General features: G+C 47.8%; 10 protein-coding genes across 10 annotated transcripts; 2 read left to right on the forward strand and 8 right to left on the reverse strand.

Annotated features, from left to right (window-relative positions):
• Positions 1-147: 147 nt before the first annotated feature.
• On the reverse strand, positions 148-859 carry ONS95_004033 (uncharacterized protein; the record flags this gene model as incomplete). Its single annotated transcript, XM_058497376.1, has 2 exons — positions 148-747; positions 827-859. 2 exons carry the CDS (start codon positions 857-859, stop codon positions 148-150), a joined length of 633 nt encoding a protein of 210 aa, XP_058353319.1.
• A 1,050-nt stretch (positions 860-1,909) lies between these two features.
• On the reverse strand, positions 1,910-2,627 carry ONS95_004034 (uncharacterized protein; the record flags this gene model as incomplete). The annotated part of the gene is made up of 3 exons (XM_058497377.1): positions 1,910-2,212; positions 2,270-2,392; positions 2,439-2,627. 3 exons carry the CDS (start codon positions 2,625-2,627, stop codon positions 1,910-1,912), a joined length of 615 nt encoding a protein of 204 aa, XP_058353320.1.
• Positions 2,628-2,704: 77 nt separating this feature from the next.
• On the reverse strand, positions 2,705-4,396 carry TUB4 (gamma-tubulin; the record flags this gene model as incomplete). The annotated part of the gene is made up of 7 exons (XM_058497378.1): positions 2,705-2,938; positions 2,988-3,452; positions 3,503-3,796; positions 3,845-4,027; positions 4,084-4,250; positions 4,304-4,344; positions 4,389-4,396. 7 exons carry the CDS (start codon positions 4,394-4,396, stop codon positions 2,705-2,707), a joined length of 1,392 nt encoding a protein of 463 aa, XP_058353321.1.
• Positions 4,397-4,752: 356 nt separating this feature from the next.
• Positions 4,753-8,033, forward strand: ONS95_004036 (uncharacterized protein; the record flags this gene model as incomplete). The annotated part of the gene is made up of 2 exons (XM_058497379.1): positions 4,753-7,071; positions 7,119-8,033. 2 exons carry the CDS (start codon positions 4,753-4,755, stop codon positions 8,031-8,033), a joined length of 3,234 nt encoding a protein of 1,077 aa, XP_058353322.1.
• Positions 8,034-8,679: 646 nt separating this feature from the next.
• On the reverse strand, positions 8,680-9,968 carry ONS95_004037 (uncharacterized protein; the record flags this gene model as incomplete). Its single annotated transcript, XM_058497380.1, has 2 exons — positions 8,680-9,567; positions 9,648-9,968. The coding sequence occupies 2 exons, from the start codon at positions 9,966-9,968 to the stop codon at positions 8,680-8,682; spliced, it is 1,209 nt and encodes a 402-aa protein (XP_058353323.1).
• Positions 9,969-10,739: 771 nt separating this feature from the next.
• On the reverse strand, positions 10,740-13,146 carry ONS95_004038 (uncharacterized protein; the record flags this gene model as incomplete). Its single annotated transcript, XM_058497381.1, has 5 exons — positions 10,740-11,188; positions 11,237-11,804; positions 11,858-12,189; positions 12,244-12,447; positions 12,501-13,146. 5 exons carry the CDS (start codon positions 13,144-13,146, stop codon positions 10,740-10,742), a joined length of 2,199 nt encoding a protein of 732 aa, XP_058353324.1.
• A 41-nt stretch (positions 13,147-13,187) lies between these two features.
• On the reverse strand, positions 13,188-13,964 carry ONS95_004039 (uncharacterized protein; the record flags this gene model as incomplete). The annotated part of the gene is made up of 3 exons (XM_058497382.1): positions 13,188-13,522; positions 13,596-13,740; positions 13,794-13,964. The coding sequence occupies 3 exons, from the start codon at positions 13,962-13,964 to the stop codon at positions 13,188-13,190; spliced, it is 651 nt and encodes a 216-aa protein (XP_058353325.1).
• A 1,305-nt stretch (positions 13,965-15,269) lies between these two features.
• Positions 15,270-16,595, forward strand: ONS95_004040 (uncharacterized protein). Its single transcript, XM_058497383.1, has one exon. The coding sequence runs from the start codon at positions 15,795-15,797 to the stop codon at positions 16,521-16,523; it is 729 nt and encodes a 242-aa protein (XP_058353326.1). The 5' UTR covers positions 15,270-15,794; the 3' UTR covers positions 16,524-16,595.
• Positions 16,596-17,109: 514 nt separating this feature from the next.
• On the reverse strand, positions 17,110-17,742 carry RPL22 (60S ribosomal protein L22; the record flags this gene model as incomplete). The annotated part of the gene is made up of 4 exons (XM_058497384.1): positions 17,110-17,236; positions 17,301-17,497; positions 17,601-17,639; positions 17,728-17,742. 4 exons carry the CDS (start codon positions 17,740-17,742, stop codon positions 17,110-17,112), a joined length of 378 nt encoding a protein of 125 aa, XP_058353327.1.
• Positions 17,743-18,969: 1,227 nt separating this feature from the next.
• PMP3 (plasma membrane proteolipid Pmp3) lies at positions 18,970-19,429 on the reverse strand (the record flags this gene model as incomplete). The annotated part of the gene is made up of 3 exons (XM_058497385.1): positions 18,970-19,197; positions 19,251-19,308; positions 19,413-19,429. The coding sequence occupies 3 exons, from the start codon at positions 19,427-19,429 to the stop codon at positions 18,970-18,972; spliced, it is 303 nt and encodes a 100-aa protein (XP_058353328.1).
• Between the last annotated feature and the right edge of the window lie 58 nt (positions 19,430-19,487).

The raw sequence follows: 19,487 nt of genomic DNA on the forward strand, positions 1-19,487 counted from the left end.
AGGTGGATGGTTATTTTGATCGTTAGCGAGGCGTTCAAGTTGTTTGGCTGGATGTACAATTTACAGTGTTTACATAAGATAGTAACCAAAGGTTCTGACAAAGTGTCATTAATATCCTACTTTCTTTTCCTTGCAATGCTGAACAAATCATGCAGAAGCATCCCGTTTCAGAGTTTCATAGGCATTGTCCTCCAGCTCTCCCTTCTGTTTAGGAAAGGCAGCATCCCCATCGTAATCGGCATTCTGTCTTTGGAATTTTTGTTCAGCCAATCTACTCGGGTCGTTCTTAGACCCAATCTCCGAGTTGAAGCTGGCGTTGTTCGCGTCTCGGCTCTCAAAACCACCTTCGTGCAAGTTTCTTCCCTTAGGACCGGCAGTGTCGTGGTACTGGCTGTTCACGTACGACGGCGCGATCCCAGCACTGCTCGAGTCTTCTCCACTGCTTCCAGAAGAGCCACGCTGGCCCCCAGTAGAATCGGGGTATGATGAAGCAGTAGCACCCAGTTTCTTCTCCTCCGCCCAGTCCTCTTCGGCCATGCGTGCTTCAGCGTCAAGAGCAGGGTCTAGGCGTCTGGGCCCCGAGATGTTTTCGTTTGCAAATGTGGAGTTTGATCCAGAGACTCCTAAGGGCTCGCTGTTACGATTCTCGGCGAACCCACCGCCTGCTCGAGTCGACTCTGCTGCCAGGGAGTCGGAAGCAACGGCGCCTGCTCCTTCGTGAATCTGTGGTGCATTCGGGTCGGTGACCTGGTTTGAATGTCAGAACGCGTAATCCCAACTCTCGCTTTGTTGACAACGAGGGCGGGAAGCGAGATTCCCTTCTTACCTTTGTGCCATGGGTGGGGTTACGAGTAGACATTGTGGGTATATATTGTGTGGTTTGTGATGGTTCTGAAGAGTGGTTCCTATGTGAATAGAATTTATATGGATAGACAAGGTAGCAATTCTGTAACCAGAAGTCAAACCGCAATACTGTATCTGCCCCTCATCAAGGCAGCTCAGCTCTCAAGCCCCCAGTGCTAGTTGCTGGACTAGCATCGCCTCCTACCTACACTAACACTAACACTAACACTAACACTACCCACGATACAGGATCAACATTCCATGACATCACCCAGAAAGTTAATACGTGCTGTACAGAACTGTAGTGTAATTTACAAGTAGATTTACTTTCCCCGCCGCCAGTCAGAGCTCAGGTTCCTTGCGAGATAGCAGTGGTCGAGAGCGATGGAGCTGGACCTGGAATTCTAGAGTTGGCTAATTTAATGTCCTGTCCAGGCCAGGGAACTCTCGATGTTAAGAACTTAAGAGATACCTACTGTAGGTAAATTTACAGGTACTCTACGCTGGGATGGCTCGGAGGGGTACGAGTACGAGTAGCCGTGGGAGATCTCCTCAGACGTCAGTGGAGGGGCAGTGGAGGGAGAGGGGCAGGGGCAGGGGCACCGCACCTGGGAAAGGAGGGGTGGCGGAGACACGTGCCATGATCCAGTACGGTATTTGCTCAACACCTCAATGTGGACCTTCAGGTACCTAAGCGAGCTAAGGTAAGGTAAGGTAAGGTAAGGTAAGGTAAGGTAAGGTAAGGTAAGGTAAGGTAAGGTAAGGTAAGGTAAGGTAAGGTACGTACGTACCTTTCGTTGTCATGACAAGGAGAGCATGAGCGAGGGCGGCGGGCAGGGGCAGCAAGGAATCATGTTCCATTGTCGACATAAAGAGAGTTTCATTTGCATAGTCAACGACCAATGCACTAAGGTACGGCATGTGACGAATTGGATGTGATTTCTGCCCTGTTGATTGTGCTGTTTGAAATCCACGTGAGGTCTCCTTCCAGAGCTCAGCACCAAGTCTTGTGGATACCTCATTATGATACACGCAAAACAACCTCGCAAAACCTTCTCCTTCTCTTTTACTTCTTCGTCGCATCCTTTGGCAACCCATCTAAGTTGTCCTTGCCTTCCCTTCCAACATTACCCAGACCAGCGCCATCGGCCTCTCTGACACCACTGCCCTTGGTGGCCGCTCCCTCCAATCCAGTGTCCGAAACCGCGCTGTTTGGGAGTTCAACTTGTCTTTCACCGGCCTTGACATTAACTGTATTTGCATTTGCGGAGTTCCAGTCTGAGGCTACTGGAGGGTCTTCTGGAAGTGGGAGGTTTGCAACGCGCTCGGCGATGATCTCGGCTTTGCTCTTCTCTCCTGGCATTTTGGTCTGGTTGATTGTATTAGATTGTCTGCTGTAAATATCTTGCGTGTAGTGAGAACTTACGGTATGAAAATGACGTATTGAGAATGTGATGTATGTGTTGCTTAGCAGAGGAAATTGGGTGATTGGAATATTTGTACTTAAAGCATCAGCAAGTAGCCACCACGTTAAGAGCTGATGAACTAGCTAGGTAAGGTAGGTATGACATTATCCCGCTGGGTCCCTGGCTTACCGATCGGCAAGGAGCGAGCAGAAGCTTCCCTGTGGCACCACTTGGTGCTCTTTCTGAATGGTTTTGTAGGATGACGTTTGGCTTTTGATAGCGGGGTGGAGAATTGACGCCTAAGGACAAAATGGGTAGATCAAAACAATCTCTCAATTCCATTGACACGTGAATGAAACTCCCCTGGACATCCTTCATATTGGTATCATTAATCATCACAAAGAACGCCACCTCGCTTCCATGCCCAAAATTCTCGGCTCCATCCATATAGGAATCTACGAGACTCGCTTGTCCCCAGCCTCTCCCGCAACTGCTTTGTCCGCGGCATCGAAATTCAGGTAGTCTGAATCTTCTGCAGCCTCATACTCTGCGATGAGATCAGTCACAACTTCCCGTGCCTCATCAAACTCGTTCAGGTTATCAGAAAACGGTGCGGTCTTCTTGTAGCCCTCCATAAAGGCATTACGCTTCCGCATTCCATCATATTGTCTGACGATTCGTTTGAATAGCTACAACCACATATTAGCTTTGATTGAGATGGAGACTTGTAGGACCTACTGTAGCAATGCTGGTGTGATTTGCCAACATTAGTCCGCTTACTCGGTGGTTCATAGGAATGTATGGGCTCTTCTTCGTCAAGGCAACTTGAATGCTGGCAGGACCCCAAGGGATGAATGTCGCCAGTTTCCGCTCTCTGATTCGAAGGAGACTCTTATGTACATCGGTGGGATCAACATCACCTTGAATAACATTCAAGATTGAGATATAACAACTCTTCTTGCCTGGAACAGTTGATACCATTCTGTTTTTGGGTTGGAGCAGTCGGCGCATGACGTCCAATACCGTGGTCTTCCGTACAGTCTTGGCTTGTTCGAGATTATCGCCCGTGAATGGCGTGTAGGAGGTCATAAGGAAATGGCAGCGAGGCGTTGGTATCAGCGATGCAACAATGCTAACAAGGTCGTTGTGCATGTACCCAGGGTATCTGAGTGTCGTCGTACTAGCTGACATGACTGTTGAGACCTGATCCCTCATTAGTAAGTCATCTTTCAAGCCAGGGAAAGTATTTATACCAATTGATTCGTCTGTTGGAAGGAAGGTTCTTGGACATGTAACCGCTCCGCTGCTATGCGGGATAAGGCACCATTATCCAAGACCACCACCGAATCCGCATTCTGTGTTAATCTTCTCATCGAAAGCAGACTATTGTACGGATGGACTACCACATCGCCGGAATTTGTTGTATCGGGGAATACCGAGTATGTTTGGATGATCTTCTTTGGGAAGCGGTCGTTCAATCGTTCCAGCAGAAATGAACCCAGACCTGAACCAGTACCTCCTGCTATTGAGTGAAGCATCATGAATCCCTGCTTAACATCAGTATGGCTCAAATGTCAATCACTTTGCCATCATACCTCAAGGGAGTCACTGCCGTCCGCCTCTCGGTCAATCATCTCCATGACATCTTCATGAACCAATTCTCCAGTTTGATATCCATCTCCCCAATTGTTGGCAGCTCCCACCCCATTCTTCCCAACAAAAAAATTCTCGGGGTTGTATATGTTCTTGTATGGGCCAGTCTGGATGCCATTCAGAACCTACATAGGTCAGCAAAGAGACACCCTCAACAACCATATTCCTTTTGCAGACATACCCGAGGCTCTAAATCGATCAGGATAGCTCGTGGAATATATCTCGTGTCGTCTGACTGGTAAAAGAACACATCTTTCCGGTCACCTCCCTCAGTTGCAAAGTCCTCCAGATTTCCATCTTGGCTTATGCCATGCTCCTGGCACAGCTGCTGCCAAAACTGGCTGCCAACTGTTAAGGGGCATCAGTTGCCGCGGATGATACTTAATTCGGTTCAAACTCACTGCTGTTGCCACACTGGCCGGCCTGAACCGTGATGATTTCCCTGACAGTATGTTAGATTACCCGGCGCGGAGACTGCTAACATACCTAGGCATTATCGAACCATGGATAGAGTCTGCAGGTGCGATTAGATTCAAGAAGTAACTTAAGTCTCAAGGCCTCAGATGGTCAGAAACGAAGTGAGTCTGCTGTAGGCGCGTCGTTGTCGTCAAGTTTACAGAAGACGCGTAGTTTTGCGCTAAGAAAGTCGCGCGAGATTTTAACCTCATTGGTGAAGCTGTCAATACTGTAGCAACAATCGCTTCACCTGGACCACATTTCCTCCTGCTACTGCCAGGTACCAACCACATCACGGAGGTGATGACTGTTTTGAGGATATCCGATTGTCTACCTGCTCTGCGCCCTTAATCAACACGAAAAGGTCTTCCACCGGTGAGCCCTCGACAGCGCAATGGCTTTCCAAGTCCCCTTCTCCTCCAGTCCGCCTTCAACCCCAGACAGAAGATCCAGCAATATCTTCTCATATGGCGCGAACCCTTCAACAACCCCAGCCGGACCTCCCCCATCTTCTGCTGGGTCTTTTACACCAGCTGGCCCTCCTCCCCCATCAGCATTCGGAAGCTCCATGGGCACACCCTTAAAGCCTCTCTCATTCTCTCAGCAAACCGCATTCAATCCGAACTCCTCTCCCCCAAACTTTTTGCGATCTGCAGTTCAAAGTGCCGCGCCTGGTCAGCGCTCTGGACTCAGCCATGAGTACCAATCTTCCCCGCAGCGAAGCTTTCGAGCTCCGTCTGAGGACAGCGAGGGAGGCGAGGGGGATGAGTACATGGACGAGGAAGACGATGGGCAATACAACGAAAGTCAGCAAAGCTATGCGGAAGATGAAGACGCCGATCGCATGGCAGATGATAACGCTCGTTATGAAGAAGATGCGGACATGCATGATTATCGATCAGGATTTCAAGACTCGAGAGCAATTGGCCGTGGATTTGGTGAGCGAAGTACTGCCGACTTGCTACGCTCAACACCAGGAGGCTTGAAACGAAGTAGGGAAGGAGGGGCGCCTGGACTCAATAGCTCAATCATGCAATCGGCATCGGTACCAGAACCCTCATATTTTGAATCCATCGCCAAAGATCTGTCCAGTCGAATGCCACAACCGCAGCTCAAAGAAGCAGACGACCTGATCCTCAAGACCGAAGTCACAATCGAAAGGCTATTTAGTGACGGCATCGGCGCTACAGAGGATGATGACTTGCTTGAGGAAACGCTGACAACAGTTTCTGGAGAACTTGTCAGATTATGGGAAGATTACCAAAACAAGATCGCTGTCTACGATTCCGATGAGTATACAGCAGGTATTGGCCCAGGTTCTAAAGCATCCGATTTCGAGAAAGCCAACTTCCTAGCCGGTCTCGCCCTAAAGATACAGCATCCTGGAAAGATATCAAAGTCTTTTGATCGCAAAGTTGTGCCACTTCCGCAGGTGCTGCTGGAATGGATGCACGACTACCATAACCCTTACCCATCAAGTCTTGACGTGGTGCAAAATAACTTACCAAGTCCGTCGAATCACCGATCATTCTGGGATACTGCGTTTAGTTGTCTTGTTCGTGGGAAAGTTGCTGCTGTTAAGCATCTATTGGAACATGCCGGTTGGAGTACTGCGAGAAATGAAACAGAAACCTCCCTTAGTCAATTTGGACAAGTTGGGTTTACCGGTCCAGCACTTGCCAACGTCGAAAAGGTTGTCGGCGCTGCAACCCACGTACTTTCGCAATGTCCGGCAGTCCACGGGGACTGGAATACGAAGAGTAGTGACTGGACACTGTTTCGACTGCATGTCTCCCAGGCGCTGGAGGAGTTAAGAACATTTGCGGAGGGAAACAATCGAGAGCGGATGGGTTCTCTGTATGAACCGGAAGGGTTCGGCGCTTCTTCTATTGCTAGTACGTATAGCAAAAATGCTAAGAAGGCAGAAAGCAAAGTTCCCTGGCATATTTACCAGAACCTTATCACACTTTACAATCTGGTCATGGGTGACTCCAATGCGATCATCGAAAATGCACAGGATTGGTGCGAAGCTACCATTGGCCTACTGGTATGGTGGGATGAAGGCAGAGATGACAGACGTGTAGCACTGGGCCGATCGCAGAGCAATTATCGTGTTGCATCACGAGAGTCTGATGCGGTTTCATATCGTCGAAAGCTGCGTAGATCATTTCAGATTGCAACGGCAGATACGACGGACTTCAAAGTCAACAGTGCGGATATGGTTGAAGTTGGATTGGTAACACTTTTCGAAGGCAATGTTGAAGCAGTTGTTGGGTTTCTCAAGGGATGGTCGGGACCATTGTCTTCCGCAGTAGCAGAAATAGCTTCTTTGGGTGGCTGGCTGCCTCCAGCAGAAGAGAAAAATCTTATCAACATGGGAAGTTTTGACCAGGACGACCTGGATCTTCTTGGCTACAACTCATCGCCGCCTAGGGAAGATGGGGTCAAGGACAAAACCCTTATCGCCTATGCACGCTTGTTAGCCAAGCGAGGTCCCATGAAGGCTTCTACGAGCTCTGGACAGACTATAGCTCGAGAGGGCTGGGAAATTGCTATTGCAGTGCTTGGTCGACTCGATTCTACAGACCGCCAAGTGGAAATGATAGGATTGTTCTTGAATGGCTTTAAGCTGGACTCTTCAAGCACTGTTGATAAGCTTTGGAGGCTGCTCACTGATCTCGACCTAACCCGGCACGCTGAGCGCATCGCAGAGGTAAGTGAGACCAGTTGTTATTCTTGAACATGACTGATCAGGAGTAGTCCTACGCCGATACACTCGCGGAAGGTTCACACCGATACGGTGAGGCTCTCTGGTATTACGCACTATCTCACAAGGTCCAGAAGGTCAAGGACGTGTTGGATCTACTTATCTCCTTCTCCCTGATCCAGTCAACTGCGTATCCTCCAGAACCTGAGCTGGATGACTTCTTGCGAAGCCTTGTTTCATCGCCTAAAGATGCATTGACGAAGATCTCTGAAATGGATGACGAAGCTGCTGCACTCCTACACAAGATGCTGAGTGGCTATGCAACTCTTCGAAAATTCTACAACCTCCGTGACGAAGACGTGTCACACACAGGCGCAAAGTCACATCTGGGTCCCATTGCGCGCAAAGTCGAAGCGACATCATCCCTCCTTGCGGTCATAACCAGCTCCGATGATAACATTCGAGGAGGACTGTATGACGAAGAACGTGGAGCAGTTGTCAGCGTCGATTTTCTCCTCGCTCTGCTCGGTGAGGCACTCGTGCTGGTAAATCAGACAGACTCTGCCATCACGGTGTCACAGATCGATGTTCTGCTCAAGGCTATCGAGGATCTTGAGACTGTAGGAGAACGTGTCAATTCTGTATGCTCAGAGTTCTTGCAGACAGTCATTGCATCAGCGCAAGGACTCAAAGGATCGGCTCCAATGGATATGTTGCGGAAATCGACCTCTAATATTAGTGGAACCAGTAGCTTCTCCATGGTTGGAAGCTCAATGTATGCATCGCAGCTCAAGCAATCTATGAGCAGTAGTGGAGTATTGGTGAAGGGCGATAGTAAACGCGGATGGGATTGGCGGCAGGGCGTCTCCGCAAGTACGAAAGGGGAGGATCTTTTGCGGATCCTACGGCTGGGACTAGCGAAAGACTTGGCCAAAGCGTACTTACTAGAGTCGGACAGTAGAATATAAGATTAGCAGATTAAAGTGACTGTAATCTTTCCTGGGGCAGGGATGCGTGGTTACATCAGGCGGCGTTCTTGAAAAGGACCATATCAGGGAGCATAGCGGAGACGCTCGGCGTGAATGAAAAGTTATGATACCCGTGTTTTCACAAAATCTGGTACTTTTTCCCTTTGACAGCTTGGCATATCGGGCCATCCACCTGTTCGACGCAACTATGAAATGCAGATACACATTGAAGCTACGATTCATGGAGGGGCAGTTTCGCCGTAGGGAGGAGTCCGCCACTAGTATCGATAAGCGTCAAATCGTTTTCGCCTTGGCGTCCGATTTGGCTGCAGATGTTACATATAAACATGAATACATAAGACGTTGATATTTGGACATAAATAAAGGTTGCTGAATTTCAACATCCGCATGATATTTCTCAGCTCATTTGGTCGAGCGCAATTCTCGCATGGAAGAGAACCGTGAACTTCTCTTGATATATTGCCCCTTTCCTCGCCTCGCTTAAGAAGGTAAACAGGGCAGATGCCCAAGCCACCTACCAAATGTGCTTTTGTGTCGGCGCGCAAGCTTATTGTATCAACGATCACATAAATTATCTTTAAAAATTACAATATGTCTTCTTTCTTCTTCGATACCAAATTCTTTCCTATCCTGTTTCATTGGGATCAGTAAAATCACTTGCTACAACCTGCTCAGCCGGGAGCCATTCCCCGGCGATCGTGTTCTTGTAGGTGAGCTGCGCCAGTGTAAAGGTATGGAGCTGAGACACAAGTACAGTATCACCCATAGGCGCCACGCGGTGTACCCAGGAATTTTGAGTTGGCACGGAAATGTACAATTCACCAAGTATCGATGTGACGCCTTGGTCGAATGTGACACGAATCAAAGCGTCTGCCGATTTGTTACTGAGTAGCGATGTTGAAAGAAGCCACAAAGCCGGGCCCCCTTCTAGGCTCGATGCGTCGGCTACGTGCAAGAGCCCAGCATTTGTCCCAAGTAGCGGCTCCTTGAGCTGGAAGAATTCTGGCTCACCGCTAGAATCAATGTGGCCAAAAGATCCCAAGCCGCCACTGGAGTCACCAGCTATAACAAACCATACTCCCTCCAATGGGCCATATGCTGTTGTCATTCCTACTGGGGTGTTACCAAATTCAGGCGGAATCGGTATCTGCTCAGTCTTCCCACTGTCAACGTCGATACGCATGATTGACGACTCGGCATCTTGGTTAGCATAAATGAACTTCGTGGTTGGTTCTTCGTTGATGAACACAGGGCTTTTGAGACATTCGTAAAGTTTCGGGTCCGATGAATTTGTGGATGACTTGGAGACATCTACCGAAAATACGTAATATTTCCCAGTCTGGTTGGATGCGACTTTCAAGCCAGCCCAGACACGGTTGCCGATTTCAAAGACAGAGTGTGGGCCAATTCCTGGCTCAGGAACATCAATTTTCTGTATGATGGTTGGCTTTGTTGTGAGATTTGATCCTGGATCCACCAGTAGGATCTGATTGTCGGCTTGAAGTGATAACCACTAATCAATACTTAGCTCATCTCAAAGAGACTTGAACATCTCATTCTATCCTCGAGACATGTCACAAGATTCATATGTACCATGAAGCCTGGGTATAGCTGCGATGGGTATACACCATGCAAGCCCGAGTTACTGTTGCCCATAGGGAACGACTGGAGAGCAATCGGTTCTAACGAGTCCGGGTCAAGTTCGATTTTGACAAGTTGGCTGTTAGACATCTGCGACAACAAGACAAAACTCGTGTTAGGAACACGCGCGAACTCGTGAGTTTCGGTCGCCGCGGGCATCAAGTATTCCGTAAAGCGACGGCTTACAAGCGAGTTGACTGGCTGCTGGGACGACACAGTGCTGTGCCAGAATGCCAGCACAGTCGTGAGGGATCTAAGCATTCGAGACAACATTCTGCATAATGGTATCATATCAATCTTGAGGCGGATCCATCCAGGTGGGCGGATTCTCTCTTTCATTTATACCTGCTTGGCCATGGTTGATGGTACTTGCATTTTCCGAGGCTTCATTAGGTTTGCATTCCGTTGTGTTCAGCTCTCGTGTCGATCACGATGTTAGATTTTTAACATAGACTTTCCGCCAACCCTAGCTAGTAGGTCGTTCAGTTGAAGATTTCAGAATCAGGTATAGTCGTGACTCCGATGACCCAGATCGACGAACATTTGATATACGTGGCGAGCGTGTGTCCATCTCACAACGAAACGAGCATGGCCACCATATTATCTCTGATCTCATTGGCTAGGCGGTGTTCCGTAAAAGGCTGGTAACACCATTTAAGACAGTATTTATCAGCACGAGAGGTCACAATTGAAAGACAACAGGTTATGAGTGTTCTGATATTTGCGATGAGTAGCCTTTCCGCAATCAATGTTTTCCATGAGTTTATTTTTGGAGGTTCAGCCATTCTCTGCCAGGGATGAAAAGAGGAACGCTGCTCTGCCTCTTTGTCGTAGGAGTCCACGCTGTACATTTGAATCCCCAGTCGGTTACCCCGCGACCCTTGCGCACTTTATGATGTGTTTAATTCTGGAAACGCCCGCAAATGTATAATCGATGCATAGAATCGCAAGTCAGATCGAGACACTGAGAGGTGAGGTTAGAGAAGATCCATGAACGGCCACGTTGAAGCTGTCAGTCTCCTACACGACACCGAACTCAAGCTCTCAGGATTTAAAAGGGTCTTCGTCTAGAATGATGACATCGTCGTCATTAAACTCGAGGTACTCATTTTCCATATCCAAGCCGTAGATATCCAGGAGATTAAACGAATGAATGACCTCGGAGTCTTTTACTCCCTTGATCACTCCGTGCGAGCACTTTTCATCCAGCTCTTGAAGCTCCCGGATAATTCGATGACGGAGAACAGCTTTGGCGCTATCAACTTCTTCATGCTCAACTTCGTCCATCGTAGCACTATGGATAGCTTCTTCTAAAGCCTTCAGAAGCTGGGCTAGTACTTTTTGGATTTTCTCGGATGTTTCTGGTAGGAGTGCTCTGTTCAGCTCACGAAGCTCGTCCAGGATGGTTTCAGAGGCATCAGCGTACATCTGATGAGAGTTCTGATCTAAGTGTTGCTGAAAGCTGACTTTGATGCGGACCAGCATACCCTTTCCTGGCTGCCATTAGCTCTTGTTGATAAAATAAAAAATCGTCTCCATACCTGACTGCTGTCGTCCCTCGGTATAAAAAGGCATCATGTGCTTCTTGATAGCCTTGCGTAGAGTCCTGGGGGCATCATGTGCTCTCTCCTGTCTTGCACTTAAGGCATCCGACACAATTCGTAGGATCCTGCTTTTCTGTAGGGGAATCTGGTCCAGAATATATTGGACTGGCGGATAAGCGCCACATATGTCCATAACGAATGTGCCAAAATTGGCTTGAAACTCGTCAAGTGCCATCAGCATGATACTAGAATACTTTCCATGATAGAATCGCAGCTTGTCCTTGAAGAAACTCGTCCACAGAGATGAAAATCTATCCATGTAAGAGTAAACAAGCTCCTCGTTCCAGTTGTAGGGGCCATTCTTGCTTGCGAGGTATGGTCCGCCCTCACGCCTAATAATGGCCTTCCAAGTACCCGCCGCCATGTCTGATTTAACCTTCTCCTCTGCTAGATTTGTAGCCTTTTCTTCGCCGGCTGCTATGGCTTGATACATTTGTGGAGCAATATTTTTTTGCATGTATCGTCGGACATTTCCTGCCATGTTGGTTCGTGCACGCTTTTCACTCTATCAAATGTTTATTAGTGCTCCAGGAAATCGGGAGATGGATAAGTATTTACCTCTTTCAATTTCTCATAATATTGATGAAGCTGTATTAGAAGCCCTTCCTTCTGCATTTCGCTGAGGGTCGCGTCGCGATAGTCTTGCTCCGCCCAAGCCATCACTGCGGACTTCCACAAAGTCATCTCCGTATGAAAGGTGTCGACGGCGACTTCCCGGTATCCTAGGGTACATTGTTTTGCGAATTCGGCAAGACCAGGAATGCCAGTGTCCGATATATTCCGAAATCCTTGAATCTCTGGATCTCTCTTGAATCGGCCATTGGCTTTCTGGTAAGCTTTTGATGATACGCAGAATGTCTTTAAGCCCGCTCCGTGTGAGCAAACAGAGGCTATGGATCTTGGTTAGCATAATCGGGCCTACGAGTACATGGAATGATACATGCTTTCATCAAAGACGTTGTCCGCATTGTTATCTCCAGCATCTGCAAGGTCTTGAATAAGTGAGGCGATGCCGTACTGGAAGTCGGATCCAAGACGTTCCCGAGTGTATTTGTTCCGCTCGCGAATGCATTTCACTCTCATTGCAAGTTTGGACGCACTTATCTGTGACCTGACTCTGGAAATTTTGACTTGAAGCTTTTTCTTGTCTTTAGTACATTGTCAGCATCGGTATTGACTCCAAGGAAGAATAACAGCATACCTTTGCGTGCGGATTCATTCATGCTCGCAAATTTACGTTTAGATCCGGTGCTTGAACCTACGATCTCACACTCGTCATCGATAGCTTGAACTTGCTCCTCTAATTTCTCAAGTTCATCCATCAAACGAATCTCCTTTTCGGTAGCTTCTTGGAGGACCGTGTTGTGAAGGTTCAGATTGTTGATGACCTCGTCGGTATTCAAGTTGTCAATTCGAGTCAATACGAAAGTCACGAAACGTTCGTGGTAGTTTCCGTTGAGAAGTAGCTGTCTTTTGAAAGATGCCCCGAGAAGGTCCTGAGCCACTTTGTCGTCCACAGCTCGATTGATATCGGCCACTACCCAAACAGATTTCAGGTGCTTGACATAGTTCTCGGCTATAGAGGCTCGACCAGAATTAGAATCTCCTAGGCCTGGAAGGTCGACAAGCACAAGTCCCTCCTTGAGTAAGCTTGCCTTGATATAGACTTTGACAAGTCGAACCAAAGGCCAGTACTGGAATTTGCCGGATTTGGAGGTCTTGTTGGCGCTGTCAATATACTGAGCGATAGCTTTGCTGAACTCCTTGGCATTAGCAGTGTATATCATCTTGTGTTTGCCTAATATTTCGAAAAGATTCGCGTCCTGAACGACTTCGTCTTCGGTCATTTCAAGGAATTCAGCTGTAGATTTATTGGGATAAACGGCCTTTAACTTTGCAAGAGCCACGCCCGCGTCAGAAGTCGAACTTGCCAGCAGATTTTCTCCCTCAGGGCGGCCTTCGATATCATCTCGTAAGATTCTAAACTCTGCAGCCCATTCCGCTGGGCTGCAGAACTCACAAAAGCTGTGTATGCCTTAGTAGGATCATGAGATTGATTATAACTGAGTTCAACTACGGCCGACGTGCTGGCTCTCATTCCATTTGTTGGCAAGAGGGCTTCCTCGTCGACAAGAGCATTGATTAGGCTGGACTTCCCAGACCCGGTGTAGCCAAGAAGACCGATGGGAATACGCGGAAGCTGACTCAAAATGTTGATATCATCTGCGACGAATGTTAGTTATCATTCCAAGGAAGCTGAAGAAGTACGTTTGACAAGATCATAGCGGCAACTCACTTGCGTGCTCTAACCATGACTTGTATTCTGGGCATACGTCCCCATCTCTCTGGATCAGCACTTTGAGCCGTTGAAGTGTAGCTTTCTCTAGCTCTGCAATTTGTTCCTTGCGCTTAACTCGAAGTTCAGTATAACTATCGTCAGCCTAGGACGCCAGTCAGATTATTCACTTCTATTTGATATTGAACGTAGATATACTTGGTGATACGGATCCTGTGGAAGTGGTGATGCTTCAATGCAATCTTCAGCCTCCACTTTGACCTTGGATCGACTAGCCTCAGCCTTCATACAGTAGGATTCAGACGAAGAATTGCGAGCCATCTTGCGCTTGACGGTAGCCAATCGTTTAGCTGTTTGCGAAATGTCCATCCTGAATATTCGCTCTCGAATTCTGAAGAAAATGCCAGTTAGATAGATCAAATACGATGGTGTATAGAGTTGCCACTAGAGCCTCAGTGGTAGATTAAGAAGAATACATCCTCATAAGTTCAAGCACATGGAGATCTGTAGATTTAACACCATGCAAGAAACGTACTCAGAAATATAGACGTAGACCCGAGATGCACGGCCTTCAAGGTACGTAATCGTCTTAGAATCGAATCGTAAGGTGATTTTAAGAGCAGCGTGTCCTGGCTGACATTGCTCCTGAAATCGACCAGGGGGTTTATTGCCTGATATGCTTCTAAGTCAATACAATGCCCAAATTTGAGAATAACAATGAAGCTGAAGTGGTGCGCACACTGGAATTGAGATATCAGAAGAGAGAATTAGGAGTTCAATAAGGGACGGTAGCACATGAGCAGAGGAAGTACCTATCATAGGTGAAACTTGAGGCATGGAAAACGTACCTGATTGTTCGGAGAGGTTTGCTTTGCTAAGTTGAGAGAACTGGGCGAGGAAGCAGAAGTGGGACAATAGCAAAGATCAAAGCTTATGAACTCGAGAAGTGAGAGTTCGAGAAGTGGAGTTCGAGAATTGAGGAAGCCTCTTTTATGGTGGAGTTCGAGCAAGCTTTTGGGGTTGCATAGAATTACGATATGAGTGTGTACTGATCGTGAAGTCCTCGAAAGAGTTCACAGCCTCGATGTCAGATTTTGATAACTCGATATGTCGTGTAAAGTATGTAGCAACAGAGTAGGGGGAGGGAGATCTGTGACAGCTTTAAGCTGCAGCACACCGAAGTGCTCTCGGTGGGGTTGTTTTGTTGCTGCTGACTGAGGAGAAAGGACTGACTGGTGTTATGTTGTGTTTATACAGACAGATGAGGAGACGCGGGGTGGGTGATTAAGCGAGAGCCACAGGTATTGCACCTTAAGCAAAGAGGAAGGAGTGAATGGAAGGACAGAAGTACAATGATATTAACCAAGCAGGAGCTCCTGAGCGGAGTATGCCCAGTTTTTCCAAGGAATTCACTGCTAAGATATCGAGGAGTAGGTACCTAAGGTGACTACCCTAATTTATACGCAGTACCAAATGCTCCTTACCTAGGAGGAGTCGCCCAATTCTGCAAATCATCATCTAGGATCCAAAATGAAATGGAAAGCAGTGAGGAAGGATACCTACCTTGGCTCCGGGATGCAAGGTAGAACCCACAAATCCATATGAATTACCTGGCACAAATATATAGGTTACAGAAGACCTGTGGGACATTGAATTGAGATGATGAAGTCAAGTGTTGAAGTCTTGCAGAACGCCCCACAGGGTTGTCAGCATGACATCCTAGTGCATCTATAATACCCTCATCTGATTGGCCCGCACATGCTCGCAGAATATCCATCAACACCTTTAACTTTACCTCCGACATCAAAAGGAAAACCATGAAGTGAAAGGAGACGCAATTGAGAAGATGGCGGAGAAGGAGAAGAGCCAGAGCAACTATAAAGGCTTTGTGGCAGGAGTGTTTTCTGGTGTTGCGAAGCTTACAGGTAAGTCTTTCCCCTCGTTATCTACCCCAAGCTGTATATTTCATACCCCAGCTTTGAAAGTCCTCTACGCACCACCAACCAATCTAAGGATTGCCAATGATAGACAACTAACTTCAAACATCTAGTTGGTCATCCCTTCGACACCATCAAAGTCCGCCTCCAAACCTCCGACTCAACACGCTTCTCTGGCCCCCTCCAATGCCTCCTCCAGACAGTCAAGAAAGAAGGCGTAGCAGGACTGTACAAAGGCGCCACGCCTCCTCTAGTAGGATGGATGTTCATGGATAGCCTCATGCTCGGTTCCCTAACCTACTACCGCAAATTCCTCCACCGAACCCTCTTCAACCCGCACCGAATGGCCGCCTCGCCCTCCGCTTTCGCCCAACGCGACCTCCCCCTCCCAAACTCACAGCTCCACAAACTCCCCACGGTAGGGCATGCAATGGCAGGTGTCATGGCTGGGGCAACAGTCAGCTTCATAGCTGCGCCCGTGGAACACATCAAAGCCCGTCTGCAAATCCAATACTCCTCTGTCAAATCCGAACGGCTATACAAAGGACCTATTGACTGCCTACGGAAAATCTACCGATTCCACGGCCTCTCGGGCCTCTACCACGGTCTCTCTGCTACTCTCCTCTTCCGCTCATTCTTTTTCTTCTGGTGGGGCAGTTACGATATCTTCACTCGTCTCTTGTCGGAGAAAACAAGCCTTAGTGCGCCTGCCATCAACTTCTGGGCAGGTGGACTCAGCGCACAGGTCTTTTGGCTTACGAGTTATCCTAGTGATGTGGTTAAGCAGCGGATCATGACCGACCCATTAGCTGGGGGGCTCGGGGATGGGGTTAGGAGATTTCCGAATTGGAGGAGTGCTGCAACGGCTGTTTACAAGGAGAATGGGCTTAAAGGATATTGGCGAGGTTTCGTGCCGTGCTTTCTAAGGGCATTTCCTGCAAACGCAATGGCGCTCGTTGCCTTCGAAGGTGTTATGAGGGCATTGCCTTAGACTTGTGCTGATACTCATGTGAATATATGGTTGACGGATATTGTGATGATATGGTAGATGGATGGTAGAGGCGTTTGGGATATACAACTCATGCGGACATTGAATATACTGTGTATGAATAGACTAGACAATCTCAATTTGGCTATGTTGGTATGTGGCAAAGCTCGTAGTCTGATGCTCATGGAAACATGATCATGACCGAGCCATATGAGGGAGTCTAGGTCTTCGATGAAGAGTGGGCTATTCAGTCACAGGCGTCGTGGGTATGGTTGAATAGTGCAGCTATGCAAGCACTTCGCCTTGTCACTCGTAGCTTTATGAAAGACAAGCTGAAAGTACTCCGGGTGACCAGACTCTAAAGTACCGATATCAGAGTCCATATCTCAAGAACCAGTTGCACGCAACTTCTCGACAATTGCAATCAGGATAGTCACAACTAGGATCACATCAAAATCAAGGGCAAACATCAGACAGAATATTCAGAGGGTCGAAGAGCTCTTCATTGAAGGCGATCTATGCAACGTGAACGTCCATTGTACCCATCATGTCACCCATCCGGCTTATATGTGATCCGATCCACCGACATTTACTCATCATCCTCCTCATCAGCGTCAGCAACGACATTGAAAAATCGGAGCTCGTAAACGCCCTTGGATGTAGAGACGACACGGAGCCAGTCACGGAGCTGTTGCTTCTTGAGGAACTTCTTTGTCCTATAGTCAAATAAATCAGTGTCTGTGCAACCTGATAATATCGTACAGTGTATTGTAGACTCACAAGTACTTGAGGTATCTGCCAGAGAATTGGGTGTGCGCAATAACCTCGATCTTTCCATCGCCGATCTGGGAGATCTGGACGGTCTCGCCGAGATTGCCCACACGACCGTCAACCTTTATCTTGTCCTGGAGGAACTTCTCGAAGGCGGAGACGTCGAAAATCTTGTCACTGGCGGGTTGCGAAGCATTGATGATGAACTTGACATTCCGTCAGCGCAGGTTCCGTCACAACCATCCCAGATATCCGAGATAGTATATAGCAATCTGCGAGGTCTTTTGGAGGGTAGAAGACTATGCATACCTTGTTCGTGACCTTGGCCTGCTTGCCCTTGGAGGATTTCTGTAAATCGATGAACTTAGCCTACTGCATCACGCCACAACCTCACCATAGAGGCGGGCCAACAGCAAAGCTGGTCTCATGTACGTACTGTGGATGGTGCCATTTTGTTGGAATTGGTCGCAAAGAAGTTTTAATCCTACGCCGATTCGAATTTGCTTGAGATGGGTTGGTGTGGGTTTAGGAGGTTGCGAAAAAGTTTCGGTAAAAACATGCTGTGCGCCAAGAGTTCGAGGCTCGCTAAGTAGCGTCGTGGATCTCGTGGATCAAGTCAAAGCCTCAGTGTTTGTATTCTCAGATTGTGACAAGGTATTGATTGAATCTACTAGATGTGTTTATGTTTTCTGCTACAGCTATAGAGTTTTGCCTCCAGAGTTCTTGAGGGAACCTGGCGATTAAATCAATTGGATATTGCTGGACAGCGGGTAGCTTTTGGTTTCGAGTTCTAGTACTGGGATTCTCAAATGACTTGATCTTGAAAAATTACAGTGTATGGGCAATCCGGGCCACATAGGAGCTTATGGCAGTTATTATGAGTTAAACTTATTCTTCACATGCATTGCACTCAGGACAGCAAGCTTCATCATTCAAGTACCCATTGCAGTCCACGTACCAATACGTGATCATATATGCACCGTGAATGCCTCATTTCCAGCCACTGAAGAGAAAACTAGGTCTTTCGTAATACGAACTCTTGTCATCCCAACCACAGAATGACTATTACTCACCCATTCACAAATAAAGACCATTGGACACAATTCTCTTGCAGGGCTTAGCTCTGCAGCATGGAAGCTTTCCGCTCGCAACTTAATCAGATCAGCCCATTACAACGCAAGTCTAGAACAGTGTCACGCTCGGAACAATAACCAAGACGGTTTTTAGAGGGTATCAGGAATCGTTTCAATCAATTAAATTATCCATAGAGCAAACCGTCCGTTATCCCCCAGTTACCACACTCCGTAGAGATGCTGGCAGAAAAAATATGAAAAACTGCTGCTTCAGAAAACCAAACAAGAAGGGCACGCAAAAAACTGTTCAACCCTCCAGCCGTATGCAATCATGGGCAGAGGAACAATCCATGTCCAAAGTCTGAAGGTTTCCTAAGCCAGTGTCCTCAGACAATTTCGCTGCGGCCAAGCGTAATCAAGTACCGCCAGAGAAGACCTCCAGAATCAGATGCCGAACATGCCGTGCCAAGAACCACTCTTGTTGGGATATTGAAGACCACTAAACGCCGAGCTGTGAATGAAGGGCGACGAAGGTTATGTGAGGCGGGCTTCGTCGGGTACAAGGGTATTGAGGAAGTCGTAATAGAGAAGACATCATGGGCACTCTAGTACTTGAGGATGATGTAACTGTAAGGAACGTTAGCAGAGGACTGCGAGAATGCGACACCCGCATTTGCTTCCGAAGTATGGAAACTTTTGTGGAAGGGGAATGGAACTCCAGTTCTGAAGGTGCAGCAGCAGGTGGAATGTACGTACAGAGCGTGAATGATACCGGGGATATAACCAAGAATTGTCAACAGGATGTTGATGAGGAGATCAGCACCGCAGCCTCGCTGTACATTTGTTAGCATGAAGATCCTTTGCACTTGATGGGTGCATGACTTACCTCAAGGAAAACACCAAGAGGTGGGAGGATGACAGCAAGAATGATCTTGCAGATGTCGCTGTGAAAATGTCAGCTCAGAGTAAAATCCGCAGCGATCCGGCGAGGGCAGGTGTCTGCTCAACCGTAATGATCTCATCTGGCTAGAGGTTCGTAGATGCTTACCTAGCTGTGAATGCCATTGTGAAGGTTGTGTTTGGTAGTTGTTCTTGGGTGGGAGGGAAAGCTGGTTTTGAGCTA

The sequence above is a fragment of the Cadophora gregata genome, assembly GCF_030347475.1.
Source record: "Cadophora gregata isolate MNR1 chromosome Unknown scaffold_13, whole genome shotgun sequence".
Classification (NCBI taxonomy): domain Eukaryota; kingdom Fungi; phylum Ascomycota; class Leotiomycetes; order Helotiales; family Ploettnerulaceae; genus Cadophora; species Cadophora gregata.